Consider the following 25,121-nt stretch of genomic DNA (forward strand, 5'->3'; position numbering starts at 1 on the left):
GGGGAGTGTGTCGGGCGGGTTCGATTGTCTCGGTCTGATAGCCGTGGGACTGACTGCTAGCGTCGGAGGGATATGTCGTCCGCTCTCGCTGCTTCGGTCCCCGATTCCGTTTCTGACCCGAGACCGCTCCGGTGGCTGGAGGTAAGTATCTGCCTAATTGACGCCGGGTCGTTGGTCGTATCCATGCCGCCAGTGCACATATCGCTAAGTGGAGGGACCGGCCTCTGATATGAAGTTTAGTCCATAAGTGATTGCTGAGCCGGTCAAGAAATTCCCAAATGCGTTCAGGTGGCTTGAGGGAACATTTTGGCGCTGATCGTGCTTTGGCCGCCATCTTGGCTGGACCCCTGTAGTCCTGTTTAGCTGCATGTCTCATCGCTTGTTGGAGCTGTGTAGGGGGGGTAATCGTCCCCTGCGAGAACCGGGATATCCCCCGCTGGTCCAGAGGGGGGGGGTAGCGGGGCAGTCGTCAGGTTGCGCTTGGGAGCAGGTCCTATGCCGGGGGATCGGCCGCCTCCCCCAGGCCTCGGGCTCCGCTCCAGTTTAGGCAGTATGGTCGGTGCTTGTGCTCGCAGTGTGTAGCGGTGCAAGTCGGGTGTCATTCTGTTCCCTGTAAGGTCCTGCACCGTTTTTTGGGTCCCGTGTGGTGCTGGCATTGTTAATTTAGCCGGGATTGTCATGTTTCTGCCCGTTGTTGCTGGAGCTCTCATAGAGCACGTCCTGCCATGTTGGCTGTCAGGCCCCGCCCCCCTGGCCTTTCTAGTCTTAAGGCTTATGAATGGTTTGCAGCTTGTGGTTAACCCTTTGCATTTGCTCACATAAAAGCTTCTCTTTATAGTAGACTTGGATAATGATATGTCTACCTTCTGGAGAGTGTTCTTCACTTGAAGGGGGTTTTATTTTCCCCAATGTTGGTTTATGTGGATGTCCAGGCCTTTTTGTGTTGCAGAGCTCACCAGTATGATCTTTTTTTTTAATGTGCTAAACTGTTGATTTGGCCACTTCTGATGTTCCTGCTGTCTCTTTGAAGGTTTTTTTTTTTGCAGTCTAAGGTTGGCCTTTTTCACTTGAGTGCTCATCCGACTGCATGTTGTGGGTTTACAGCAACAGCTTCCAAATGCGAATGCCACAACTGGAATCAACTCCAGAGCTTTTACCTGCTAAATTAATGAAGAAATAATGAAGGAATAACCCACACCTGTCCCTGAAACAGGTTTTGAGTCAGTTGCCCAATTACTTTTGGTCCCTTGAGAAAGAGGGGGCTACATATTAAAGAGCTGTAATTCCTAAACCCTTCCTCAAATTTGGATGTGAATACCCTCAAATGAAAGATGAGAGACTGCATATTCATTATATAACTGTAACTTAAATGTATGTTGGTAAACAGCCAAAATATCAAAACATGTGTCAGTGTCCATATATTTCCAGACCTCACTGTATAAATCAATAAATCATAGTACATCAGTAAATTGATTCATCTCACTATGAAATATTTTTGAACATTATTGAATAATATAACTTTTAGATTACCCCTCTAGTTATACAACCAATATTTGGCCTAATGATTAATATTCAGGTCTTATTTTTTTACAGCTACCTTGGAGGTCAAAATGATAAATATAATAAACACATGATGGGATAAGACATGTCCTACTTCCATTATTAAGCTGTATCTGTAAATATGAATAAACGCACTATTTTATCAACTACACCAGCCTCTATTACTGTGACAGTGATGTTAAATTATGAAGTAAATTTGCAAGTATTGGGAGGCACATCACTGCAGGACATTTTAATGGAGGGAACATCACTAGTCTCAGAAATAAGATCGTAACTATGGGAATGATTTGCATTGTAGTCATTGAGAGTCTGAATTAAATGCTGTAAAACCAACATACAATACCAAATCCAACAGTTATTGACTTACAATTAGGGAGATGACACAGACACTTCTTCAAAGTTTAATGCTAACTACTTGCTCTATGGGACAGCCAACTTCAAAGAGAACTTGGGCTGTACCATATAGCAAGTGGTGAACCAGTAAGTTGTTATGTGACCTGCGCTCTTCCAATGTTGCCGCACCAGAAATGACGTTGTGAGCGCTCCTACACAGCTCATGTTTGTATCAAGAATAATGCAGGCCCCGCGTCTATTATCACTGGACCTCGGCCTGTCCATATCTATCCTTGCCCTCTATAGCTATAATATCTTACTGTATAGGGGTCATTCATAAACTGATTATACACTCTTTCTTCTATACTTGTTACTAGTCTAGGTTGTTATATAAGACTGAAGATCTGATTAACAGGTTGAAAAAAAAGCACAGGTTATTTCCCCAATCTATACATTTGTTAGAAATTCTGCTAGCACAAAGTATAGATGAAATGTTATGCTCTTTATAATGAGCATAAGTATTGTGCATCATGTCAGCTACACTTAAAATTTAAGAATGACTGTTTGTTTAAATTAATCTGATGGAACATTTTAAATGATTATTTTAGTTCCCCCTCCCTGCTGGTTACCTCTGGCCAGGAAGGGGGACATGGAATCCCCTGGTGGTCCTTTTACAAATCCCCTGGTGGGAACTGCAAAGCTCCAGGTTGCACCTCTGATGGTGCATGCTTGCCCTTCTCGCAAGCCCCAGCATTGTGCAGCATTGGTGCTTTGCCATGGTAATATGCGGCACTGCTTTAAAATGCCAGGCTCGCACAAGCGAGAACACAGGGTGTCTGCCAGATTCCCTCTCCAACTGAAGAAGCCTAAAATGGTGCGTGGAGTAAGATTGGTCACCGTGCCTGATTGCGAATGTGCATATATAGTGATACTCGATATATATGTTACATTTGGCATATAAGACGCAGGCATTATTTTACGCCAAAATTGGGGTTAAAAGACTGTTCTATATTCCGAATAATATGGTTTACCCAAGAAGGAAAATTGATTAATTTCACTAATTATTTGTTACATAAAATACATTCAATGTACTTTGATATTCTTTACCTGTGAGGAGATACTGTTTCTTGTTTGTGGCATCAAGTTTGACTCCACATAGGGATGAGTCAACTGGTGTATACACAAAGTGGATATCTCTCACTTTATCAAATCCCTTGAACATCTGTAAAATTAAATATATGTCAGACAAGCAGTGTGATACAGATAGAGGATGGGATGCTCTGTTTGGGTAATTACCCAGCTGCTTTTCTAAGAATGCTACAATAAAAATATATGAAGAGTCTTATTGAGTAAAATACCTTGTTATTTACAAAACCCACTTTTTAATTTTAAAAGGATCGGTGATTTAAATAATAAAATACAAACAAAGAGCAGATATACCCCCAAAGAAAATATGCATGCTATTTGGTTTTCGTGTTTTCTATGTGGGTATAATAGATCTTGGATTGCAATAGCTGCAGATATTATGGTTCAATGAAAAGTCTTTGCAAAATAGGTGCTCTAAGCAATTGCCTGTCTCTTGTGTTTAGCTCCATGAAGCTGAACTACCAGGAAGTAACAGAATCGGCTGTGTAACTGACAGCTGATGTAACAAGGCTCATTTATAAATGTGCCAAGTTTTACTAAAGTCAGCCCTTTTATAAAGTGGACTGTTTCTTTAATTTAATTAATACAAAGTATATTACAGATAAGTGCTATTTAAAATCCTACCATGGATTAACTCACAGGTTACCAAAGTAGTGGAGAGGAATGGGTTTTACTGTTCAATAATCTCTATTCTGTAGACAGTTTGCATAATAAAATAGAGTAATCACTTCAGATTGTGAAAAATTATCATTTTTCTTTTGCAAAAAAACACAAAACTGTTTATCACTGAAATTGATAACTTTACCCGTATTTGTCATTAGAAGATAGAAAATATAGGAACAATGTGAACCAATTGGTACCTTGATCATCTTGATTTCGTATTGGATCAATTTAGTATTGTCAAAAGAGTCCTCCTTTGATGGTTGGATCACTTTTTCAGAGATGATCTTTGCGCGAATCACTGCAAAAGAAACAAGTGTCACAATGTAACTCACGGTAACTGGGCCAGAATATTTAGGTTTCTTTCTTACTGAAATTTAATTTGGGCATAACTAAAAACTAATAAAGACTACATTGACCGTGGTCAAGCTACTAAGCTCTATAACAAGCACGTACGTTGAAGGATAAAGCAGGTATCATCCATCTTTCTATCCATTACCCACTGCACTGGAGAGGAGACTTACACTCCAATAGTATCCACACATGGGAGTACATGTATTGAATGTAGTGATGTCCCGAACGGTTTGCTGGCGAATAGTTCCTGGCGAACATAGCTTGTTCGCGTTCGCCACGGATGGCGAACATATGGGATGTTCGGTCCGCCCCCTATTCGTCATCATTGAGTAAACTTTTTTTTTTTGTCAATCTTTCTTTTATTAAGGCATGTGCAATGGGGTACAGAACAAAGAGAGGGGAAATGCAATAGTGGTATACAGGTTAGGGTTTGTACAGCGTTAATTACATTTCCTGCTAAACAATGCCTAATTTTTATTTTTATGTGTTGGTTAACGATAACATCTCGTTCAGTCGAGTATTATAGATTAACTGTCGGTCATATTAGCTGACTATGTAGGTAAGGTTAAGAAAAATGGTTGATTGCTATCGCCTTACTGTCTAGTAATACCATGACACGCAGGGTGCAGATGGGAGTGTAAACTTGCAAATATGTGTCTCTATGTTTCATGACAGTATAGGCATACAAATCAGGTTTGCGTTAAACATTTGTGTCGATAGCGTGAAATAAATTAAAATAAAATACTATGCAGCAGATTCATCATCACCCTTTGAAAGTATAAGAAAAAAGGAAAGTTTAAACTAGGGCGCTGAGAAAGATGAACTGTGAGACATGCGTTTTAAGGGCTGTATATGCCCAGATCAGTCTAACTAGGGTAAACAGTTATTGGCTGGCATTTGAGTTAAACATAGTCATATGTATATATTCAAACCATTAACCATAATGCTCATTGTGGGTACTAACATAAGGGAGTGGGGAAAACTGTTAGGGTATTATGTCCGCAGATACCGTGTGGAGATAGAAGGTAAGTGGTCGGTAGCCTGTAATAAGTCCCTGTTTGTGAGAGCAGTTCACCCGATGCCTACTGGTACCAGGGTATCTTCCCCGGAAAGCGAGTGTCCAGAGTCGTGCTTTGACCGCCGGGTAGGTCCCTTGGGTCTTGGTGCGGTGTTCTTCTGCTTGCGGTGGGTGTCGTAGGGGTCCGGGTTGGGATCGGAGTTGGCGGCTCGGTGTTGGCAGGGTAAGTCCTCACCTCCGCCCCAGGCTATCAGAAGAGCCGACATCTTATAACCACAGATCCAGCTTTCACGTGGGGCCGAACCTCTCTCCCTTTTGGAGTGGCAGGGGGTCCTGGTGGTCGGCCGCTGGATGCGGCGGTGAACCCTCCTCCAGCGTGGGCGATGTCTCGAGGTAGCACCCCGGTTGGCCTTCGGCCTGGGTAGGCCAATAATAGGTGGTACAGATTTATGTAGTGTAGTTGGGCCCGAGGGGGTTCCCCTTGCTTTACGGTTCTCACCACTCCGTTCTGTGTCCCGAGGCCATGCCGGCTTGGTCATGCAGGGATACCGCAGTGCTTGCAAGCGCTGTGGTGGTGTGGGTGGCCACAATTTGCTCCGCAGTTTCCGCCAGAATTCTTGAAAGTGTCTGTCCAGTCGGGTGAGTATGTCGCTGGAATGCGGGAGCCACGTTTCCTCTGCCATTATGGTGGGACTGCGATTTTGCAGATCTGTTTCAGCTTTTACTACCCATGGTTGCTCATGGAACAGTTCTCCCGACGCGGGCAGCGTGGCGGAGTCTGACCTGGTAGGTCTCTGTCTGGTTCTCCGGGCTGAGTGACAAGCTTCCGCCATTTTGGAGGCCCCTTCCCACGTTTTGCCTGGAGATGTCGCGGGCTCATGCTGAAGGTGCCGGGCACGGGGCTCTCCGGCTGGCGGGGACCGGGATGACCCCCACCGGTCCATAGGGGGGGGGGGAGGTATTGCACCAAGCTCACTGTTTGCTGCATGCGTCTGGCGGGAAAGCGGCCGCCTTTCTCCACCATCTCCCTCAGTAGGCCTTAGTCTGCCGATGCGGTGCCCGGTCACCCTGGACATTGAGTTTGGTGTCTCCGGGTTCGGGACGGTTTCCCCAGTCTAGTAGGCCCTCTTGTAGGAGGATGAACGCCGGTTAGCAAGAATTATTCCCCGTTTTCGTGCTCGGTACCTAGGAGCTAGTTCAGAGCACGTCTGCCCTGGTTGCTAGTCAGGCCCCGCCCCCATCATTGAGTAAACTTTAACCTGTACCTCACAGTCAGCAGACACATTCCAGCCAATCAGCAGCAGACCCTCCCTCCCAAACCCTCCCACCTCATAGACAGCATACAATTTAGATTAATTCTGAAGCTGCATTCTTTTTTTTTTTTTGTATTATTATTTTTTATTTTATTTGTGTTTGTGTTTATTATACATTATCCTCCATAGCCACTCCAGTAACCTGTGTTTATTATAGATTATCCCCCATAGCCAGTAACCTGTGTTTATTATAAATTATCCCCCATAGCCAGTAACCCGTGTTTTTTATACATTATCCCCCCATAGCAAGTAACCTGTGTTTATTATACATTATCCTCCCATAGCCAGTAACCTGTGTTTATTATACATTATCCTCCCATAGCCAGTAACCTGTGTTTATTATACATTATCCCCCATAGCCAGTAACCTGTGTTTATTATACATTATCCTCCCATAGCCAGTAACCTGTGTTTATTATACATTATCCTCCCCATAGCCAGTGACCTGTGTTTATTATACATTATCCTCCCATAGCCAGTAACCTGTGTTTATTATACATTATCCTCCCATAGCCAGTAACCGGTGTTTATTATACATTATCCTCCCATAGCTAGTAACCTGTGTTTATTATACATTATCCCTCCCATAGCAAGTAACCTGTGCTTATTATACATTATCTCCCCCATAGCCAGTAACCTTTGTTTATTATACATTATCGCCCCACAACCAGTAACCTGTGTTTATTATACATTATCCCCCCACAACCAGTAACCTGTGTTTATTATACATTATCCCCCCATAGCCAGTAACCTGTGTTTATTATACATTATCCTCCCCATAGCCAGTAACCTGTGTTTATTATACATTATCATCCCCATAGCCAGTAACCTGTGTTTATTATACATTATCCTCACATAGCCAGTAACCTGTGTTTATTATACATTATCTCCCCCATAGCCAGTAACCTGTGTTTATTATACATTATCCCCCCACAACCAGTAACCTGTGTTTATTATACATTACCCCATCATAGCCAGTAACCTGTGTTTATTATACATTATCCCTCCCATAGCCAGTAACCTGTGTTTATTATACATTATCCTCCCATAGCCACTAACCTGTGCTTATTATACATTATCCCCCCCAATAGCCAGTAACCTGTGTTTATTATACATTATCCTCCCATAGCCAGTAACCTGTGTTTATTATACATTATCCCTCCCATAGCCAGTAACCTGTGTTTATTATAAATTATCCCCCCCCCCCCCCATAGCCAGTAACCTGTCTTTATTATACATTATCTGGTGTAACAGTAGTGTACATTTAAAAAAAAAAAATACAGGGGGCTTGTTGTCACCTTTCGGGGACCCTTGGTGTTGTACGTGGCTGGGTGGAGGAAGAGACCTTCAATGACATCAGTGAGGACAAGGAACGGGACATGGCTAGCTTGGTATCCAACCTTGTGCAAATGGGGAGTTTGCGGTTGTGAAAATGGACTGTTTGGGGTTGTTTGCAGTTGGTTACACAGGGAGTTTGGTCTGTCACTGTGAAGCGGGCGTAACCCTTACACTACCTGATCGATACAACATCATACCTGATGTTTTAAAGCACGTTATTCCAAACAATTTAGGAATGTTAGGTGATTTATGCCCTTTATGGATTAAAACCAGACTCTGCATCAACTATGTAATTTTCCATGGGAGTTTTGCCATGGATCCCCCTCCGGCATGCCACAGTCCAGGTGTTAGTCCCCTTGAAACAACTTTTCCATCACTATTGTGGCCAGAAAGAGTCCCTGTGGGTTTTAAAATTTGCCTGCCTATTGAAGTCTATGGCGGTTCGCCTGGTTCGCCCGTTCGCGAACATTTGCGGAAGTTCGCGTTCGCCGTTCGCGAACGGAACATTTTATGTTTGCAACATCACTAATTGAATGTTATAAATTCTTTATTTATAAAGATTTTGATTTTTAGGGGGTAAGGGTACAGAAGAGAAACAGGAAGTAGACAGTTACGATTTAGTTCCTACAGCATTTTTCAATACATTTGGTTACATCATTTTTTCTAGGTGTTTGCGGTATTTGTTTATTTACCAAGTGCTTTCTTTTTATTCTGCAGGGTAGTTCAGTAGTCTACTGGTTGGGGTGGGATACAGAAAGAAAAGGGGAAGGGGAAGGATGCCCTGTTGAATTGCCCTTTTGTGGTTATTCTGGTGTAGTATCCTCTTACTGGGCTTTGGGGCAGGTTTGTCGTGTACCTTTCGGTTGTGTGAATATGCGGGTTGGTGGTTTGGGTTGTTGGGTTGCAGCAGTTCTCTTTGGTGTCTGTGGGTGTGGGGGGTTGGGGGCGTGTGCATGATGTTTGTTTGCCCCTTCGTCGCTTGTGAGCTTGTGTAGCATTTTGATTGGTGTGTGTGTGTGTGTAGTCGTCTGTGGTGTTGTTTAGTCGTGTGTGTGGGTGTTAGCTTGTATTGGAGTTTCGATCGGGAGTGTGTTGTTATTTCTGTGTGTGTCCTGTGGGATAGGCTGTGTTGCCTGATCCCTTTCGGTTAGTGGGTGGCTGTTGTCTGTGTTCACTGTGTGATCTTTTCCATGAGTTCATCTTCTCACCCTTTTGTTATCGTAGTCCTGAAGTGAGTTTACCCCCTGTTATTTTCTGCATGTTTTCGGGTGTCGGTTGTGATTAGTTAATCTCCCTCTGTGGGGGTCATTTGTGTGCTGTACTAATTGTATGTTATAATGCAAATCTTTCCGAATCCTTGCATGCATGACCATTGGTCTACAGAAACATGCCAATTTTATTTATTCTATCTGGCAGCAATCAAGCATTGTTTTACTCTGTGTGTTCACAATCCTGATTGCAATTGGGCAGTTTGTAAAACCGACCTTTGAACAATATTAGCTTCAGGGTAAAAATCGTTCAGCCCCATTGCACTATGGTGTATGCATAAAGAGAAATTCTTCAGTCTAAATGATTCATTGAACATGGAAACAAACAGAATGTTCTAACTTTTTATAAACATCCCGTAATCGCTGATTATTATTATTTGTCATTTATTTAGCACAAACGTATTCTGCAGTGCTTTATAATTTTACAAACAGAATCTAAACCAGTATTTGTATGATATCAGTAATGTGAACAGAATTAAGTGTTGAGATGTACCATGTTTAAGAGAGCTTAATCTTGGAAGAGAGGTGTGATGGCTGGTGTAAGGAGGTGATACTATACAATGTGACACTGGAGGAGCGTTAAGAGAGGTAATTCAGAAATCAAGAAAGGATCATGTCACAAAGCTCAAGCTTACAGAATATTTGCCCACTGTGTGGATGGCAGAGTCGAAAATAGAGGAGAATTAAAAGATTAATGAGTTTTGGATTAAGCAGTGGTTGATTTGTTAGTCACATTACAAAGTAACAGTCGAGCATCATACTTTTACTTTGTTTTTTTCATATTCATTTGGGGGGGAAATCTGGATTATCACCTGAAGTGTTGTTGCTGCTTTAGAATTATACTGTGAAGTTGCATTGGGTAAACGTGCCTGACCCAAAGGAGTAGGGCAGCATGAGCTCTTGGTAATTAACAGGCGGAACTGCCTTTTGTAATACTAAGCAGCAGCAGGTTAAGTATTAACATGCTGGCACCTTAAAAGTTCAAGTACGCCCTTTTCCAAATAAGCTACCATAGCTCTTATGTATTATTGGGGTTTGGTTGCTATTGGGGCTTGTTATCACAGTCCTTAGCAGTCAAGTTGAAGAACGTTGACAAAGTTAGTCAGGCAGGCATATACAAGCTACAAAGACAGTTCCAGCTACACTCTTAGAATATCCACCAAATAAAATGAGGTGCAAAAATGTGTCCCGTCAAGTATGTTGGTTTATTGCAGTAAAATGGACAGAGGTACAGACAATATAATATAGCAAGTCAATAAAGAATATCATGCAGGGGTCAAGTCCTGGGTAAAAAAGTGTGGAAACTCACCCAAGGTCCACCCTCTCTCCCCCCCCCCCCCAAAAAAAAAAAATAATAATAATTATACGCTCGTATGCAAGGGGGACAGGGGCTGAGTAAGGGCACGGGGCTGAGTAGGGGGACAGGGGCTGAGTAGAGGGACAGGCTGAGTGGAGGGACAGGGGCTGAGTGGAGCGACATGGGCTGAGGAGGGGGACAGGGACTGAGGAAGAGGGACAGGGGCTGAGTAAGGTGGCAGGGGCTGAGGAGGGGGACAGGGGCTGAGGAAAAGGACAGGGACTGAGGAAAAGGACAGGGACTGAGGTAGAGGGACAGGGATTGAGTACGGGGACAGGGACTGAGGACAGGAGCTTAGGAGGGGGGACAGGGACTGAGGAAGGGGATAAATAAAAAACCTAAAGGGCATTCCCCCCTCCCTGAGGCTTACCTTGGGCCAGGATCTGGAGCCTGCAGTCAGTGGAGTCGGTCCGCCTCTCCTGATGAAGTCAAGAGGAGGGGGCGTGACTTATTCTGCTCTACTCCCAGACTCCCCAGCGGTCCTGTGAGAAGGGCAGTGAAAGTCACGCACCCTCCTCCTGACATCATCAGCAGAGGCCGGCCGACTCCATTGGCTGCAGGCTGCAGGAAGAGAGGAGAGTTTATAAAATCCAAGTCCCCGGTCAGAGGCAGGGGATTCGGATTTGTGCTCGTCCTGCTCTGGCGGCCGCTTGTGCCAGCCCAGGGTCCTGCAGGACTAGTAACGGGAACGGCGTTCCTGCTGTGGAAAAAGTGTGGAAAAATGCCTGAGTTCAGTGAACTGAAGATGTATCGCGCCCACTAAATGGTGCTTCATCAGTTTTGTATTTAGTCCTGTAGTCTCACTATGTCGCCTCAATACATTAAATATAATTTGGATATAAGCAGATTTAAAGTGGAAAAGTGGTGTTCAAACTTGGCATGGTTTAAAAGTTCAAATATTTCAAACACTTTGTACTAACATGTATGCCAGCTGCTGCTTTTGAAATAATAATTATTTGAAATAATTTTATGTTATTTAAAGATATTTTAGATACTTAAAATATTTGTATTTTTTGGGTTAAGGTGAATTAGACTGCGTTTGTTCCTGCCAGGTTTCCTGTTTTTCTTTCTCCTGTAATAGAATGTATCCTGAGTCCTTTTACACTAAAGTCCTTTTATGTAACAGTGTTTGTTTGGTTTTTTTTGATGCAGGAACTAACTGGCTTTAGTTTATTTGGACTTTGATTTAAGATGTGTTTCATTGACTTGCAGCATATCACCTTGTAGCAATGTATTCCCTTTCCAGAACGTGTCGGGAATGTACCTGGTGAGATATTTTTGGTTACTGTTGAATGTGCTTTCTAGAGAAAGTGAAATGTTTCCTCTTTAGCTAAATGCAGAGCCTGTTCAGAATATCAATGAGGGCAGTTGCATGTAAGCAAATACACATCATGCATGTTAAATTCTTAAACTGAGTCAGCTTGTTTCTTTCTGTGTCAATAATTGTTAAAACTGAACTGGAGCCACCTAGTATTGGTGTAACAGAAATACGGTTGTAACATTTTATTGGATGATCATGATCTTAAATGACTCCATATACCCCTAATTATCTATGGGACCACTGTCACAAGAGTGCTAGACTTGTGTATAAAAGCTTGGAGAACAACTCATCTGCTGAAAATCAATCCAGCTTCAAAGGAACATATAGGGTCAGGAATATAAACATGTATTCCTGACCCTATAGTGTTAAAACCACCATCTATCCCCTTCCCCCTGGCCCTCCCTAAATATAGTAGAAATCTTACTTTTTTCCCCCAAGTCTGCAGCTGCTGGCTCTGCCCCTGACATGTCTGCTTGGCTGACATCATCAGAAGTGATTCTCTGAACCAATCACAATGCTTTCCCATAGGATTGTCTGAGACTGTCAAGGAGGCAGATCAGGGGCAGAGCCAAACACAGCCCTGGCCAATCAGGATGGAATCAATGCATCTCTATAAAGAATGTTCAGTGTCTGCATGAACAGGGTTGAGACACTGAATGGCAGTGGTGCACATTGTGCAGCATTGCCCAAAGAAGCACCACTAGCAGACATATGAGGAGTGGCCAGTGGAGTTATCCTTAGGCTGTAATGTAAACACTGCTTTTCTCTGAAATAAAACAGTGTTTACTGCAAAAATCCTGAAGGGACCGATTATACTCACCAGAAAAAATAAAATAAGCTGTAGTTGTTCTGGATACTATAGTGTCCCTTTAATATATAGAACAGAGTAATCTGCTTCTGAATGATGGTAATTCTGGATACCTAAGCTATCAGATAAGTCCCTATAACCAACCAACACCCATTTAAGAAAAGACTGACAAGAAAGCCGCCCCCAAACGCCCTGCCAGCCTCTTATCCTGGGGGAACCAAGAGGTGGCTGGCTGGCCACCTCAGGGCCCCTCCAAGACTGGCATCTCTTTAGGAGGAGGCGGGCAGCGAGGGAGCACTGTCCCCTGAGCTCTTCCTGCTCTTCCTGCTCAGCAGGAGGACCAGCCCACCTGTGCCTACCGAGTTATCCCCACTGGACCCAATGGGGGAACATTACACTCCAGCAACTTAAAAAGTGAGTTAAAAAAATTGTGAGTGTGTTTGTGTGAGTTAGTGTGTTAGTGTGTCTGTTAGGTAGAGTGTATATGTGAATGTCACTGAGAGTGTATGTGTGTTTGTCAGTGAGTGTGTATCTGTCACTGAGAGTGTATGTGTGTTTGTCAGTGAGTGTGTATGTGTGTGTATCTGTCACTGAGAGTGTATGTGTGTGTGCCTGTCTGTCAGTGTATGTATGCATGCGTGTCTGTCAATGTATCTATGCCTATTTCAGCGTGTCTATCAGTGTGTGTATTTGTGTCTGTCAGTGTATTTATGCATGTTTCAGCGTGTCTGTCAGTGTGTGTGTGCGTGTCTGTCAGTGTATGTATGCGTGTCTGATACTGAGAGTATTACCCAAGTTTTGTCATGCCTAGGGCACCACAAAACCAGAATACACTACTGAGGAGTGGGCAACATGGCATCTGCTTGCTACACTCCAGAGTTTTTTGGATCAAAGTAATTTATCGTTATCAAAAGATGTGCAATTCAGGAGTATATCTAACACTTTACACAGAAACTTTGAATGTGAATTAGGTTATAACTAAAATTATAATGTTTTATGTTTTTGTTTTAAGTATACAAGCTGATATATTCTGTGAATGTAATCAGAGAATTTTGTGGAAAATAAAAATCCAAAGAATTTAAAGCTCTGAAGGAAATTGTTTTTTTAGGGAAGTATCCAGACTGCTCACTGTAACAGCAAATATTTTACAATCCTTTCATTATTAGACGACAACATTTCACATTGTATACAGGACCCTGTTGAACTTTGCAGGCTGCTAAGGAATGCTGCATCCAAGAACCCTGTGGCAAAGGCTGTGTAATGTTCAATCAAAATGGGTTCTCATTGTTACATTCGTTTTAATACATTCAGCATCACCTGCTCGCCTGGAGTTCTCCATTGTAAAGTATTGAATAATTAACTGGCGAATTAAGATAAGGTCTAACTAGTTTTATCTATCCAGCTGAGAAAATTAGACATTTATTCACAGAATATACTAGTAAAAAAAAACTAATTTTATTTTTATAACCTAAAAACATATCACGCTTCCAAATGCAGTTTATAAACTCTTAATTTGGATTTCTGAATGTATGATCTTGACCTTGCCTATAAAATATAGTATAAATAAACATGTGATAAAAAAACATGTGGATGGCAAGTGTATGTAATCTATAAAATGTTGTAGACACATATGAAGTATATTAAGTATTTATTAAAGTCTAGAACATTTTAATAATCGCTCAGGCCTCTCATCTTTTAGGTATCCCAGTAATATTATTTTTTCAGACGACTGAAATGTGTATTTATTTGGGGCATTTAAAGATTTGGTTTTGATTAAACTGCAAACAATGTAAATAATCCAATCAAACAGAAGAGTTTTGCCTTCTATATTTTTTCCCTTGAGCTAAAAACGATCTTCATACAAATTCCATATGGCAGTAAATGCATTCTAATATTATTAACTCTTTTTTGTTTCATTTATTTTGCAGTACAATTCAAATGCCTGAAGCACCTTCCAGTATAATTCATATTGGTATAAAATAATGGTGAAAAATATGAGTATTACGAGAAAGTGTAAAAAGGTCCATGATTAGAGGGTTCTTAAAATTTGCAGAGTCTAGTGTGCCAGAATAACATGGTAACATACAGTCTCCTAAATAAGGAAATTCACTAAAACCACTTAGATCCTAAAAGTTGTCTGCCAGTTAAACTATTGCATACCTCCTAATATTGGAAGGTGGATGTGGGATGGTGTTCCATAAGTGGGTTGGCAACAAAGTGAAGGTCACTAAAAAGAAGTAGGGGGTGCATCTGATGGATGGCCACTGTAGCCATCACCACTTAGGGCTGCACAGAATGCTTCTTGGGGTGCTCTTGCATGCATTCAGTTATTTCTTGCAATCTTACCTTGATGATTGTTTAGACTATTACGCCGTAATCTACTTCCCAACTGTTACAATCCGGAAAGTAGCATATCTATTTTTCCATAAATGGAAATTCTAATTTCCATTTATGGAAAAATTTGGATTAGGTACGCACTCTTTACTGGGGTTACACTCCTTATCTATGCTACAAAGTGTAGAGACACTCTTTCCTATGCGTTATAACGAGAAGACTCTCTTTCCCTATGTTTTTTTTTAATTTGGTGGAGCTCTTTCTCTACGTTTTTGAATAAGGAGGCACTATATTTTATAATTTGGTGGAACTCTTTGTTTCAGAAATTGGGGTCATTCCTTACCCATGCCACAGACTAACACTTTATTTATGTATCAGAGTGAGAAGAAACACTTTACCTGTTTCTGAGAGGAAAGGCCTAATGCCTAATGTCTCAGAATAGGTAGATTGTTTTTACCTATCTCTCTAACTGAGTAGGTACTTGTTTTGTAATCTGATTCAGTCTGGGTAGGCAATCTTTACCCAATTCTCAGATCGGAGTGGCACTCATTGTATATGTTTCAAGCTGGAGGTACAGTATTTCCTGTAGAATGGGAAGACACTCCTTTCCTATATTACATAATTTGAACTAATGCTTTCCCTAGGTTTTAAACACTTTTAAGGTCTCATCTGATATTTACAATGGTTAAATGTTTTATATTTAACATTTGTATAATGATATGACCCGAGTTGCTTCCAAACCTCTTTCTAATACTCCATCTCAGATCATCAGATGTAGCTGGAAATACCCTCAATCTCTGTAAGACTTAATTTTCTCTCTCAGATCATCACCTCTGATCATTTATTCTTAAGAGCCACCCCCCCCCCACCCAACATTCTCAGTCTTACCCCTCTAAGCTAAGTAGGAACCTGAATTCTCTTGACCGCCAGCAATGTCTGAACTATCATCCATCCCTACCTTCTCCTGTCCTTCTCTTGCTATCTCCTCATATAACGCTACTCTCACCTCTGCCCTGGACGCTGCAGTCCCACTCCAAACATACACCTCAAGGAAGACACACCTTCAAACTTCGCACTACCTGTAGAGATGCAACTGAACGCTGCTAGTGGAAGCCTCACACCTTGTCAGACTTTTTCCATTATAAATTCATCTTGTGTTCGTGCAGCGCAGCCCTCACCCTTTTTAGAAATTCATACTTTTCCTCTCACATTAGTTCATGCTACTGCAATCCTAGGCATCTTTTGAATACCTTCATCCTGCTGAAGCATGCTACTTTAAATAGTTGAGAAAATAATTCTCCCACCTTTGCTCCTCTCTCTCTCTCAACCACCACTAGTCTGTACTAGACTTTGAAAAAGCCTTCTGTATAGGTGAAACGTGTTAGTGTGTTACTTACTTTTTATTTGTTTAATAAAATTAATCTACTTTGTACCCCTGGACCTTCATTGGACATCTTTTGTCCCCCTAACATTACCCAACACTTAGAATATCCCTTAAACACTACACTACCCTAAAACTAAGCGAAGTCTAACTTAAACTCTAAAACACTAACCCTTACTTAAAAATATAATGTGTAATAATAGATACATATGAGTGTACTAGGGGAAAATAATCACATCTCAGGGTTCTGAGCTGTATCAGCCTTATCAACCTTGATGTGATCATAGTTTTTGTTCATGTCCAGTAAATGCTCAGATGACACTCAAAGGTACTGATGATGAGTTTTATCGGAGGGTAAGCCACCCCATCAAAAAGTGCAACGTTTTGGCACTAATCATGACTGGGTAACTGTTGAGGCTATTCTTTAACCACTGTATCCATGGGGAACCATCAACACCTCACAAGGGTCCTGATATATACATATATATATATATACATATACATATACATATACATATATATATATATATATATATATAACATTTATAGTAGATTATATGAATGTAACTCAATGGGAATCAGTGTATATATTGCATTATTGATACAAAGCCTCTTGGATTTTGGGTTAGATGAATGCTTATCTTTTTCAACATAACTTTTTTGACAGTACATATATTATCCACATGTGTTGTTCTAAATAAACTGCATGCAAAAAAATAAATATTTCCTTCAAAAATATGATACTAATTGCAAAAAAAAGAAACAAAAATGTATGAAACTGTCTCTGCTGCTTTAAAACAGAGCAACCAAACATTGGGTTACAAAATCTGCCTGCAAAGCTCTGTATAGTACAGATGGTTTATGTAACTAGCTTCATTCCAAAAATGCCACCATGCTCCTTATAAATACCCATAAGGGTATACCAGTTTCAGGTTATGCCGTTTGGGATGAAAAATGCTCTGGCTACGTTTCAGAGGATGGCTATCTGACTCTGACGGATTACAGGACTTCGCATGTGTAACGGATCACCTGGCACCCCGACTTGGTACCTCCGTTAATGGATGCTCCTAGTGCTTCCTGAGGACTCCAAGCACTCTGGCAGACACCACAATCACCGAATCCGAGAAACCTTTAAGTTCTCCCAAGCGTATGAATGCTGTAGACCATTGAATAGGAACCATACGAATAGGCTTGTACTCCTAGCAGTCAACTGGAACAGCATGCAATAAATCCTTCCCCCCAATAATGAGACGACACATCACTTTGAGGGTAAAACAGGAACTCTGGACTGGCTCATCCAGCCTGGCTTTTATTACAATAATCCACATACAGGCCACACCCAGGGGGAGGCATAAAATAACCAATCACATACATGGTTCAGCCCACACATCCCCTCCCCTCAGATAACATTAAACTCAATTATCCGGTACACTTTTTCAGCCCAGTTCTGGATGTACCCCAAAACCCGGGGGTGCACCTTTAAATCCAGCATCGCTGGATAGCCCTTATTCAGGGTGACAACATATCCAAAATTCAAGTAATTCGGATGAATGGTTCGTGAGATATGGGGTTCCAAAGATTTGACCGACCGCATGGGTAAAGTATCCGAAAACAGTTCCATGCATTTTGGCCCTGCGGTCGGTCACAAACAAGGGAATGAAAACAGGCGAATTGCCTGTGTTATAGAGCCTGGAGAGGGTTTGAATGAATTCCCTTGTTTGAGGGGTTCTTTCTACCGAACGGCGGGCCATTCGGTAGTTTTTATACGAATTTCTGGAAGTATGGAGGTCTCAGCGGTGTTTGCCTAGTCAAGTGTCCGATTTTAGTTCCAGACACTCGACGGCAAAACACCGCTGTTCGGTAGTTTAAGATGGCCGCCGCCACGTGTTTGTTTCCCGAATGGCGGCCACCCAGAGGACAAAGAATACATTACACTGATTGCCAATTACCCGTTTGCAACATTGTTGCAAACTGTAATTGGAGGCACACTTATTCCTGGGTGGTCTGGTTGTTCGGTAGTTTCCTCAATACAATGAATGGAGTGATTCTACCGAACAATCAGGTGAATGCTGCATACATATCCCAGGTTAAGCTTAACACACAAATACACATATAATATTACAGGCAGTACACTAGAATATGTAGCACAGTCTTAAAGGGACAGTAGTCCCAAAAGTCCCAATATGTCCATAGATGCTGTTAAAAGGGCCAGTAGCAGCAATATACAGTACAATATGCCCCAAATAACCCAGGGGCCATAGTCAGTAGGTAGGAGGCTAGCAAACAGGCTTCTCCAGGGCCCAGTGGCGAGGTTGGTTTCGCCACATTTCTCCCCTTTTCCAAACATACTAACAGGGTACCTGACCTCTTGCCGGTCAGTGCCCTTGTTAGTCCAGCAGCCCACCCACAAAACAGAAACAGCAGTACAGTCCACCCACAATGAATGGTTACTACACCTGAGTAATGGAAAAACTTGTCCAGGTCCAGGTGCCTCACCCCGGCTGTGTGGGGGACTGGTAGGCTGTTTTGGTGGGTTGCTGAGTGGGCAGAGACCAGCGGTACTCTGCCCTGGTGCCAGCACTACTACAGGAGTAGTCTGGTTGGAGCCTGGTTGCTGGAGACCGACTGTCTCCCCTTTAGCTGCGCAGCTCTGCTGCTGGAGACCGACTGTCTCCCCTTGAGTTACACCGCTCTGCTGCTGGAGACCGACTGTCTCCCCTTGAGTTACACAGCTCTGCTGCTGGAGACCGACTGTCTCCTCTTTAGTTACACAGCTCTGCTGCTGGAGACAGACTGTCTCCCCTTTGGCTAAACAGCCCTGTTGTGGGGGGGCAGGACCGACCGTCCCTACCCCCTGTGCTGGAAGTGCAGAGACCACGGTCCCATCTGCACAGGTGTGGGGCTTACAGTCTCCCCCTGGTACATTAAGCTGCTGCTGGGGAGAGGTGGTAACCAGCTCCTCTCCCATTAGAACACTCTGCCCATTGATGATCCGCCGCTGGGGAGAGGAGGTAACAATCTCCTCTCCCATGCCTACTTTCAGTCTTTGTGGAGGGAGACCGACTGTCTCTCCTCCCAATTCAGTGTCCTGCTGCTGGGGAATAGAGACTGGGCTCTCTATTCCCAAAAAATCACGCTGCTGCTGGGGGGTAGGACCAACTACCTCTGCCCCCTGTAGCTCAGCCTTCCGCTGGGGAGGGAGGACGCTGCTCTCCTCTCCCTGCACTTCACACTGCCTTCCCGGCATATCACTCTGCTGCTGGGGGGTAGGACCAACTACCTCTGCCCCCTGTAACTCAGCCTGCCGCTGGGGAATGGAGACTGGGCTCCCAATTCCCTGCAATTCACACTGCCGCTGGGGAATGGAGACTGGGCTCCCAATTCCCAACAAATCACACTGCCGCTGGGGAGGGAGGACGGCCCCTTCAGCTCCCTGTAACTTGGGCGCAGAGACCACGGTCCCATCTGCGCTGGTGAGGGGTTTACTGTCTCCCCTTGGTGGGTTAGGTTGTCGGTGGGGAGAGGGGGTAACAAACTCCTCTCCCTTACACACCTTCAACCGCTGGGGAGAGGGGATAACAGGCTCCTCTCCCTGCACCGTAGACTGCCGCTGGGGAGCAAGAACGGCACTTTCAGCTCCCTGTAACGCACACTGCCGCTGGGGATCTGGGCCGACTGCCCAGCATTCCTGTAGGGCCGGTAGAGAGACCGCAGTCCCATCTCCACCTGCCATCTGTGGGTCTTCCCAGGACCAATCCGTGAGGCCCCTCAACATTTGTGAGTAAGGGCCACCTGCTTCCCCACCTGGCAACTCTGGCTGCTGGGGATCTGGGCCGGCTGCCCAGCATCCCGGTGGGCCCGGTGGAGAGACCTTGGTCCCATCTCTACCTGCCTGTTGTGGTTCCTCACAGGACCAGTCTATGAGGACCCCCACTTCGGGTTCCTCCCGCCGCCTCAGGGAAAGACGGCTAACCTCCTCGGATGCAGCCTCTACTCGGCTGCTGTAACGCTCCTGCTGCTGAGCATACTTCCTCTCTTTCGCCAACCGGAATTCTCGGTCCAGCCTTGTGTTTCGCTCGGCCATGACCTGGTTCCAGATCACCCGGCGTGTCTCCATGGGTATATCATCCCCATACTCGGCCACTCGCTGCCTCACCTCGGCCAGCCAATCATCTCCAGAGCCAGAACCTTCCATACTAGTCTGCTCCCAGGGGCGCTGCACGACTGCTAGCGTTGCCCTCAATTTGTAAATCCAAACGTACTGTGTCTCCGAGCTGCTTTACCTCGCACTAGGATGCCATCCCACCGCTTGCCACCAATGTAACGGATCACCTGGCACCCCGACTTGGTACCTCCGTTAATGGATGCTCCTAGTGCTTCCTGAGGACTCCAAGCACTCTGGCAGACACCACAATCACCGAATCCGAGAAACCTTTAAGTTCTCCCAAGCGTATGAATGCTGTAGACCATTGAATAGGAACCATACGAATAGGCTTGTACTCCTAGCAGTCAACTGGAACAGCATGCAATAAATCCTTCCCCCCAATAATGAGACGACACATCACTTTGAGGGTAAAACAGGAACTCTGGACTGGCTCATCCAGCCTGGCTTTTATTACAATAATCCACATACAGGCCACACCCAGGGGGAGGCATAAAATAACCAATCACATACATGGTTCAGCCCACACATCCCCTCCCCTCAGATAACATTAAACTCAATTATCCGGTACACTTTTTCAGCCCAGTTCTGGATGTACCCCAAAACCCGGGGGTGCACCTTTAAATCCAGCATCGCTGGATAGCCCTTATTCAGGGTGACAACATATCCAAAATTCAAGTAATTCGGATGAATGGTTCGTGAGATATGGGGTTCCAAAGATTTGACCGACCGCATGGGTAAAGTATCCGAAAACAGTTCCATGCATTTTGGCCCTGCGGTCGGTCACAAACAAGGGAATGAAAACAGGCGAATTGCCTGTGTTATAGAGCCTGGAGAGGGTTTGAATGAATTCCCTTGTTTGAGGGGTTCTTTCTACCGAACGGCGGGCCATTCGGTAGTTTTTATACGAATTTCTGGAAGTATGGAGGTCTCAGCGGTGTTTGCCTAGTCAAGTGTCCGATTTTAGTTCCAGACACTCGACGGCAAAACACCGCTGTTCGGTAGTTTAAGATGGCCGCCGCCACGTGTTTGTTTCCCGAATGGCGGCCACCCAGAGGACAAAGAATACATTACACTGATTGCCAATTACCCGTTTGCAACATTGTTGCAAACTGTAATTGGAGGCACACTTATTCCTGGGTGGTCTGGTTGTTCGGTAGTTTCCTCAATACAATGAATGGAGTGATTCTACCGAACAATCAGGTGAATGCTGCATACATATCCCAGGTTAAGCTTAACACACAAATACACATATAATATTACAGGCAGTACACTAGAATATGTAGCACAGTCTTAAAGGGACAGTAGTCCCAAAAGTCCCAATATGTCCATAGATGCTGTTAAAAGGGCCAGTAGCAGCAATATACAGTACAATATGCCCCAAATAACCCAGGGGCCATAGTCAGTAGGTAGGAGGCTAGCAAACAGGCTTCTCCAGGGCCCAGTGGCGAGGTTGGTTTCGCCACAGCATGTGCCTACTTAGATGATATTGCCATCTACAGCAGCACATGGGAAGACCACCTGAAGCACTTGTCTACGGTATTAAGAAAATTCAGGCGGCTGGTCTCACGCTGAAGCCGGAGAAGTGTCATGATGGCATGGCTGAGGTACAGTACCTTGGCCATAGAGTAGGGTCAGGGAAACAGCGACCCAAACCAGCCAAGGTGAAAGCGATTGTGAACTGGCCCCAGCCCGGACCAAAACTCAAGTATTAGCGTTTCTAGGCTATTACCGCAAATTTAGCCCCGAGTACAGTGCCCTGGCCAAACCCCTCATGGACCTGACGAAGAAGTCCCTTCCCAGACAGATAGCATGGTCCAAGGAGTGCGCAGCAGCGTTCCAGAAACTCCAAACGGCTGAGTGAGGCACCTGTGTTGGTCGCCCCAAACCATACTAAAAAGTTTCTTGTCCACACAGATGCCTCTATGTTTGGGCTGGGAGCAGTGTTGAGTCAAGTGAGGGACGATGGGATGGAGAACCTGGTGGCATATCGTAGCCGGAAGCTATTACCCAGAAGGGTCAGTTATGCCACCATGGAGAAGGAATGGCTCTTAAACAAATTACAACCATACCTCTACTGCCGTATCTTTGCTTTAATGACAGATCATAACCCTCTCATCTGGTTAAACAGAGTCGCTGGAGACAATCCCTGTTTGTTACGCTGGAGTCTGGCCCTACAACCCTACACTTTCACCATGCAGTACAGGCCAGGCAAACAGAATGGCAGTGCTGATGGTTTATCCTGGCAAACTGAGTTGGAACCTTGACTGACTTCCCCGGACATCCCCAAGCCAACCTGACAGGGTTGAGGTGGGTATGCCGACCCATGGAACTAAGAGGGGCAAGTTGAAGAAACTACACCTTTTGTTTCATTAACTTAGATTTTTCTCGTTCGGTAGTTAAAACTACCGAACACCGACCTTTAACTACAAAGCAAACTGCAAATTAAGGGCTCTCCCTGTGTGACCTCCGTTTGTATGGCCAGAATGCCATATGTTGGAGAAATTTTTCTCATTGCCGCACGAAAAGAGGCAGCAGGACTTGGTCATCGAGTGTCTGGAACTAAAGTCGGACACTCGACTTCCCGAACGCTGGTAAACTTCACGAACGCTAGCTTCTTTTCACTGACCAGCCAGGAGAACTAGGGGAACAAACGCTACCCATGAGCCAGGGAAACAGTTTGTGGATTTGTTCGGTTTTAGAACACCCTGAAATAGACTGACTGCTACATCTGAAACTGTGGAACTGTTTTGTGCATAAGACTTTGTGTGCGGTCGGCCAAATTATAGCTTTGCATGGAAATCCCAAACCCCTGAACCGATCTAGGTGATTTTTGGATATGTTAGTCCACCAGATCTGGGCTATCGGGGGCTGTGACTGTTGTGGGGTTTCCATGTGTTTTAGGGGTACTTTAGGGGTACATTATTGAAATGTATGTTTTCTGTGCCTTGAGATAATTGAGTTTAGTACAGTTCCTGACTCAATTATCTCACAGGCACAGGGGAGGGATTATCTTGTTTTGTGTGGGAGTGCCTTGGACCTAAGAGCCAATGTAGTTACAGTGTGTTCTTTGCCATAGTCCCCTCTCAGGTCCAGTGGGGAATGCCCCTTGACTATGTCACAGTAAACCCCTTGCATGGGGACTTGCATATAAACCGGCCAGTTGGCCTGAATACATTCATTCCTGTTGTACCCTTCATCTAGTTTAGGCTGATGTTTGAGTATATGTCTGATTGCTTGGAGAAGTTACTGGGATACTGCATTTTCTTATGGAGAAAATCCAAATCAACACCCGAACTGCAAGCTATAATCACTCAGCCTTTAGCAGTTCGGGAGGAACCAAAAGCGAACAAGTATCTGAAATACCAGCGTTCCAAACACCTACACAGTATCTCAAATGCCTGTGCACACTTAAATAATAGGGTTTTTTTTACTGCTTCAATGGCCATTAACATGTGCGCTCACATACGATGTCAAGCATCAGCCCAAATACATAGAGCAAAACAAAAAGTTACTTACGCACTATCCTAAATACCTATGCACATTCACTAACATGCACGCCCTGCCATGGCAGGTGAGCTTACACTTCAACAGCTGTTGGAGGGGTACTTAAATTTCTTTTTACAGTTAAAGAAAAAAAATAATGGTCTATTAAATCAATTTTTTCAGTTTTAGTCCATTCTTTTACTGTTGGTGCTAGACTTTAGCTCAGACCAGTAACACACCCGTTACTTTAAATGTCCAAAAAACATGCAAATATTGAAAGGGAATAAAAAAGATAATATGATAATATGACCCATATTTTTCATTAATATTCATACAACAGCTGTGGGTGGTTAAACATGGTAATCTTGTTTTCGCTTCCATATATCAAGTAGAACACATTCCTTAATGGACAATAAATGGGGAGGCTGTTTGTTCTGCATAATTAACGCTGCAGGCAATTAGAGTGTAATTAAGCCTGCAGAGGTTATTGCTTAATCTTTTCAATATATAGACATGCGTGTTCTATAGCCAATAATGTTTGTATTTTAAGAAGTCATTATACTGGCAAATCTGGTTTAAAATAAAATAATTTATGGTATTATTTAATAGTAAGGTTTACTGTACCAATTCAGATTAAAATTAGCAAAGTACTGGAAAAAATTGTTTTGTAAATATTTTATTCAACATATATGATTGCCTTTATATGTTTTTTTAATAAATTATTATTCACAACATCTGATCTTTGACATAGCTAAATATAACTGTTACTTATTAGCCAAAACAAGAAGTAGAGGATTCCCACACTTTAATATTTCTTAGGACACCCTCTTATTTCTCGTATAATTTTTCTTAAAACGGCCTGTTACTTTTTTTTTTCTCTTTTCTTTTGCCTTTTTTCCTTATGCCTTTATTTATGTTTATTATATTTTCTTCCTTGTGCTGAATATCATTATTTAGGCTTAGCTTTTTTATTCTGCTCTGCTGATGATGTCTGTTTGCTCTTCTGTGGGTTAATTTAGTGTTAACTGAAGCAGAAGCTTGCTTAAAGGGACACTGTAGTCACCAGAACAACTACAGCTGATCATTCCCTTCAGGCTTTTTGCAGTAAACACAGTTTTTTTCAGAAAAAATGCAGTGTTTACATTATAGCCTAGGAATACCTCCACTGGCCACACCTCAGATGGCTACTTGAGGCGCTTCCTGGGGCAGTGCTGCACACTGTACAGTACTGCCATTCAGTGTCTCCACCCTCTGCTTGCAGACACTAACCTTTCCTCATAGAA

General features: G+C 43.5%; 2 protein-coding genes across 2 annotated transcripts in view; one reads left to right on the forward strand and one right to left on the reverse strand.

The window, feature by feature from the left end:
• The window catches only part of SYN2 (synapsin II), a 341,342-nt gene that overhangs the window by 147,421 nt on the left and 168,800 nt on the right, over positions 1–25,121 (forward strand). The window lies entirely within an intron of this gene.
• TIMP4 (TIMP metallopeptidase inhibitor 4) overlaps positions 1–25,121 on the reverse strand; it is a 41,439-nt gene that overhangs the window by 5,741 nt on the left and 10,577 nt on the right. Inside the window, exons 2-3 of the mRNA XM_063427573.1 lie at positions 3,900–4,000; positions 3,001–3,115 (exon numbers count right to left, since the gene is read on the reverse strand). Of these exons, the coding sequence (XP_063283643.1) occupies positions 3,001–3,115; positions 3,900–4,000 (216 nt within the window). The remainder of the gene's footprint in view (positions 1–3,000; positions 3,116–3,899; positions 4,001–25,121) is intronic.

This window comes from Pelobates fuscus, chromosome 7 (assembly GCF_036172605.1).
Source record: "Pelobates fuscus isolate aPelFus1 chromosome 7, aPelFus1.pri, whole genome shotgun sequence".
Lineage (NCBI taxonomy): Eukaryota > Metazoa > Chordata > Amphibia > Anura > Pelobatidae > Pelobates > Pelobates fuscus.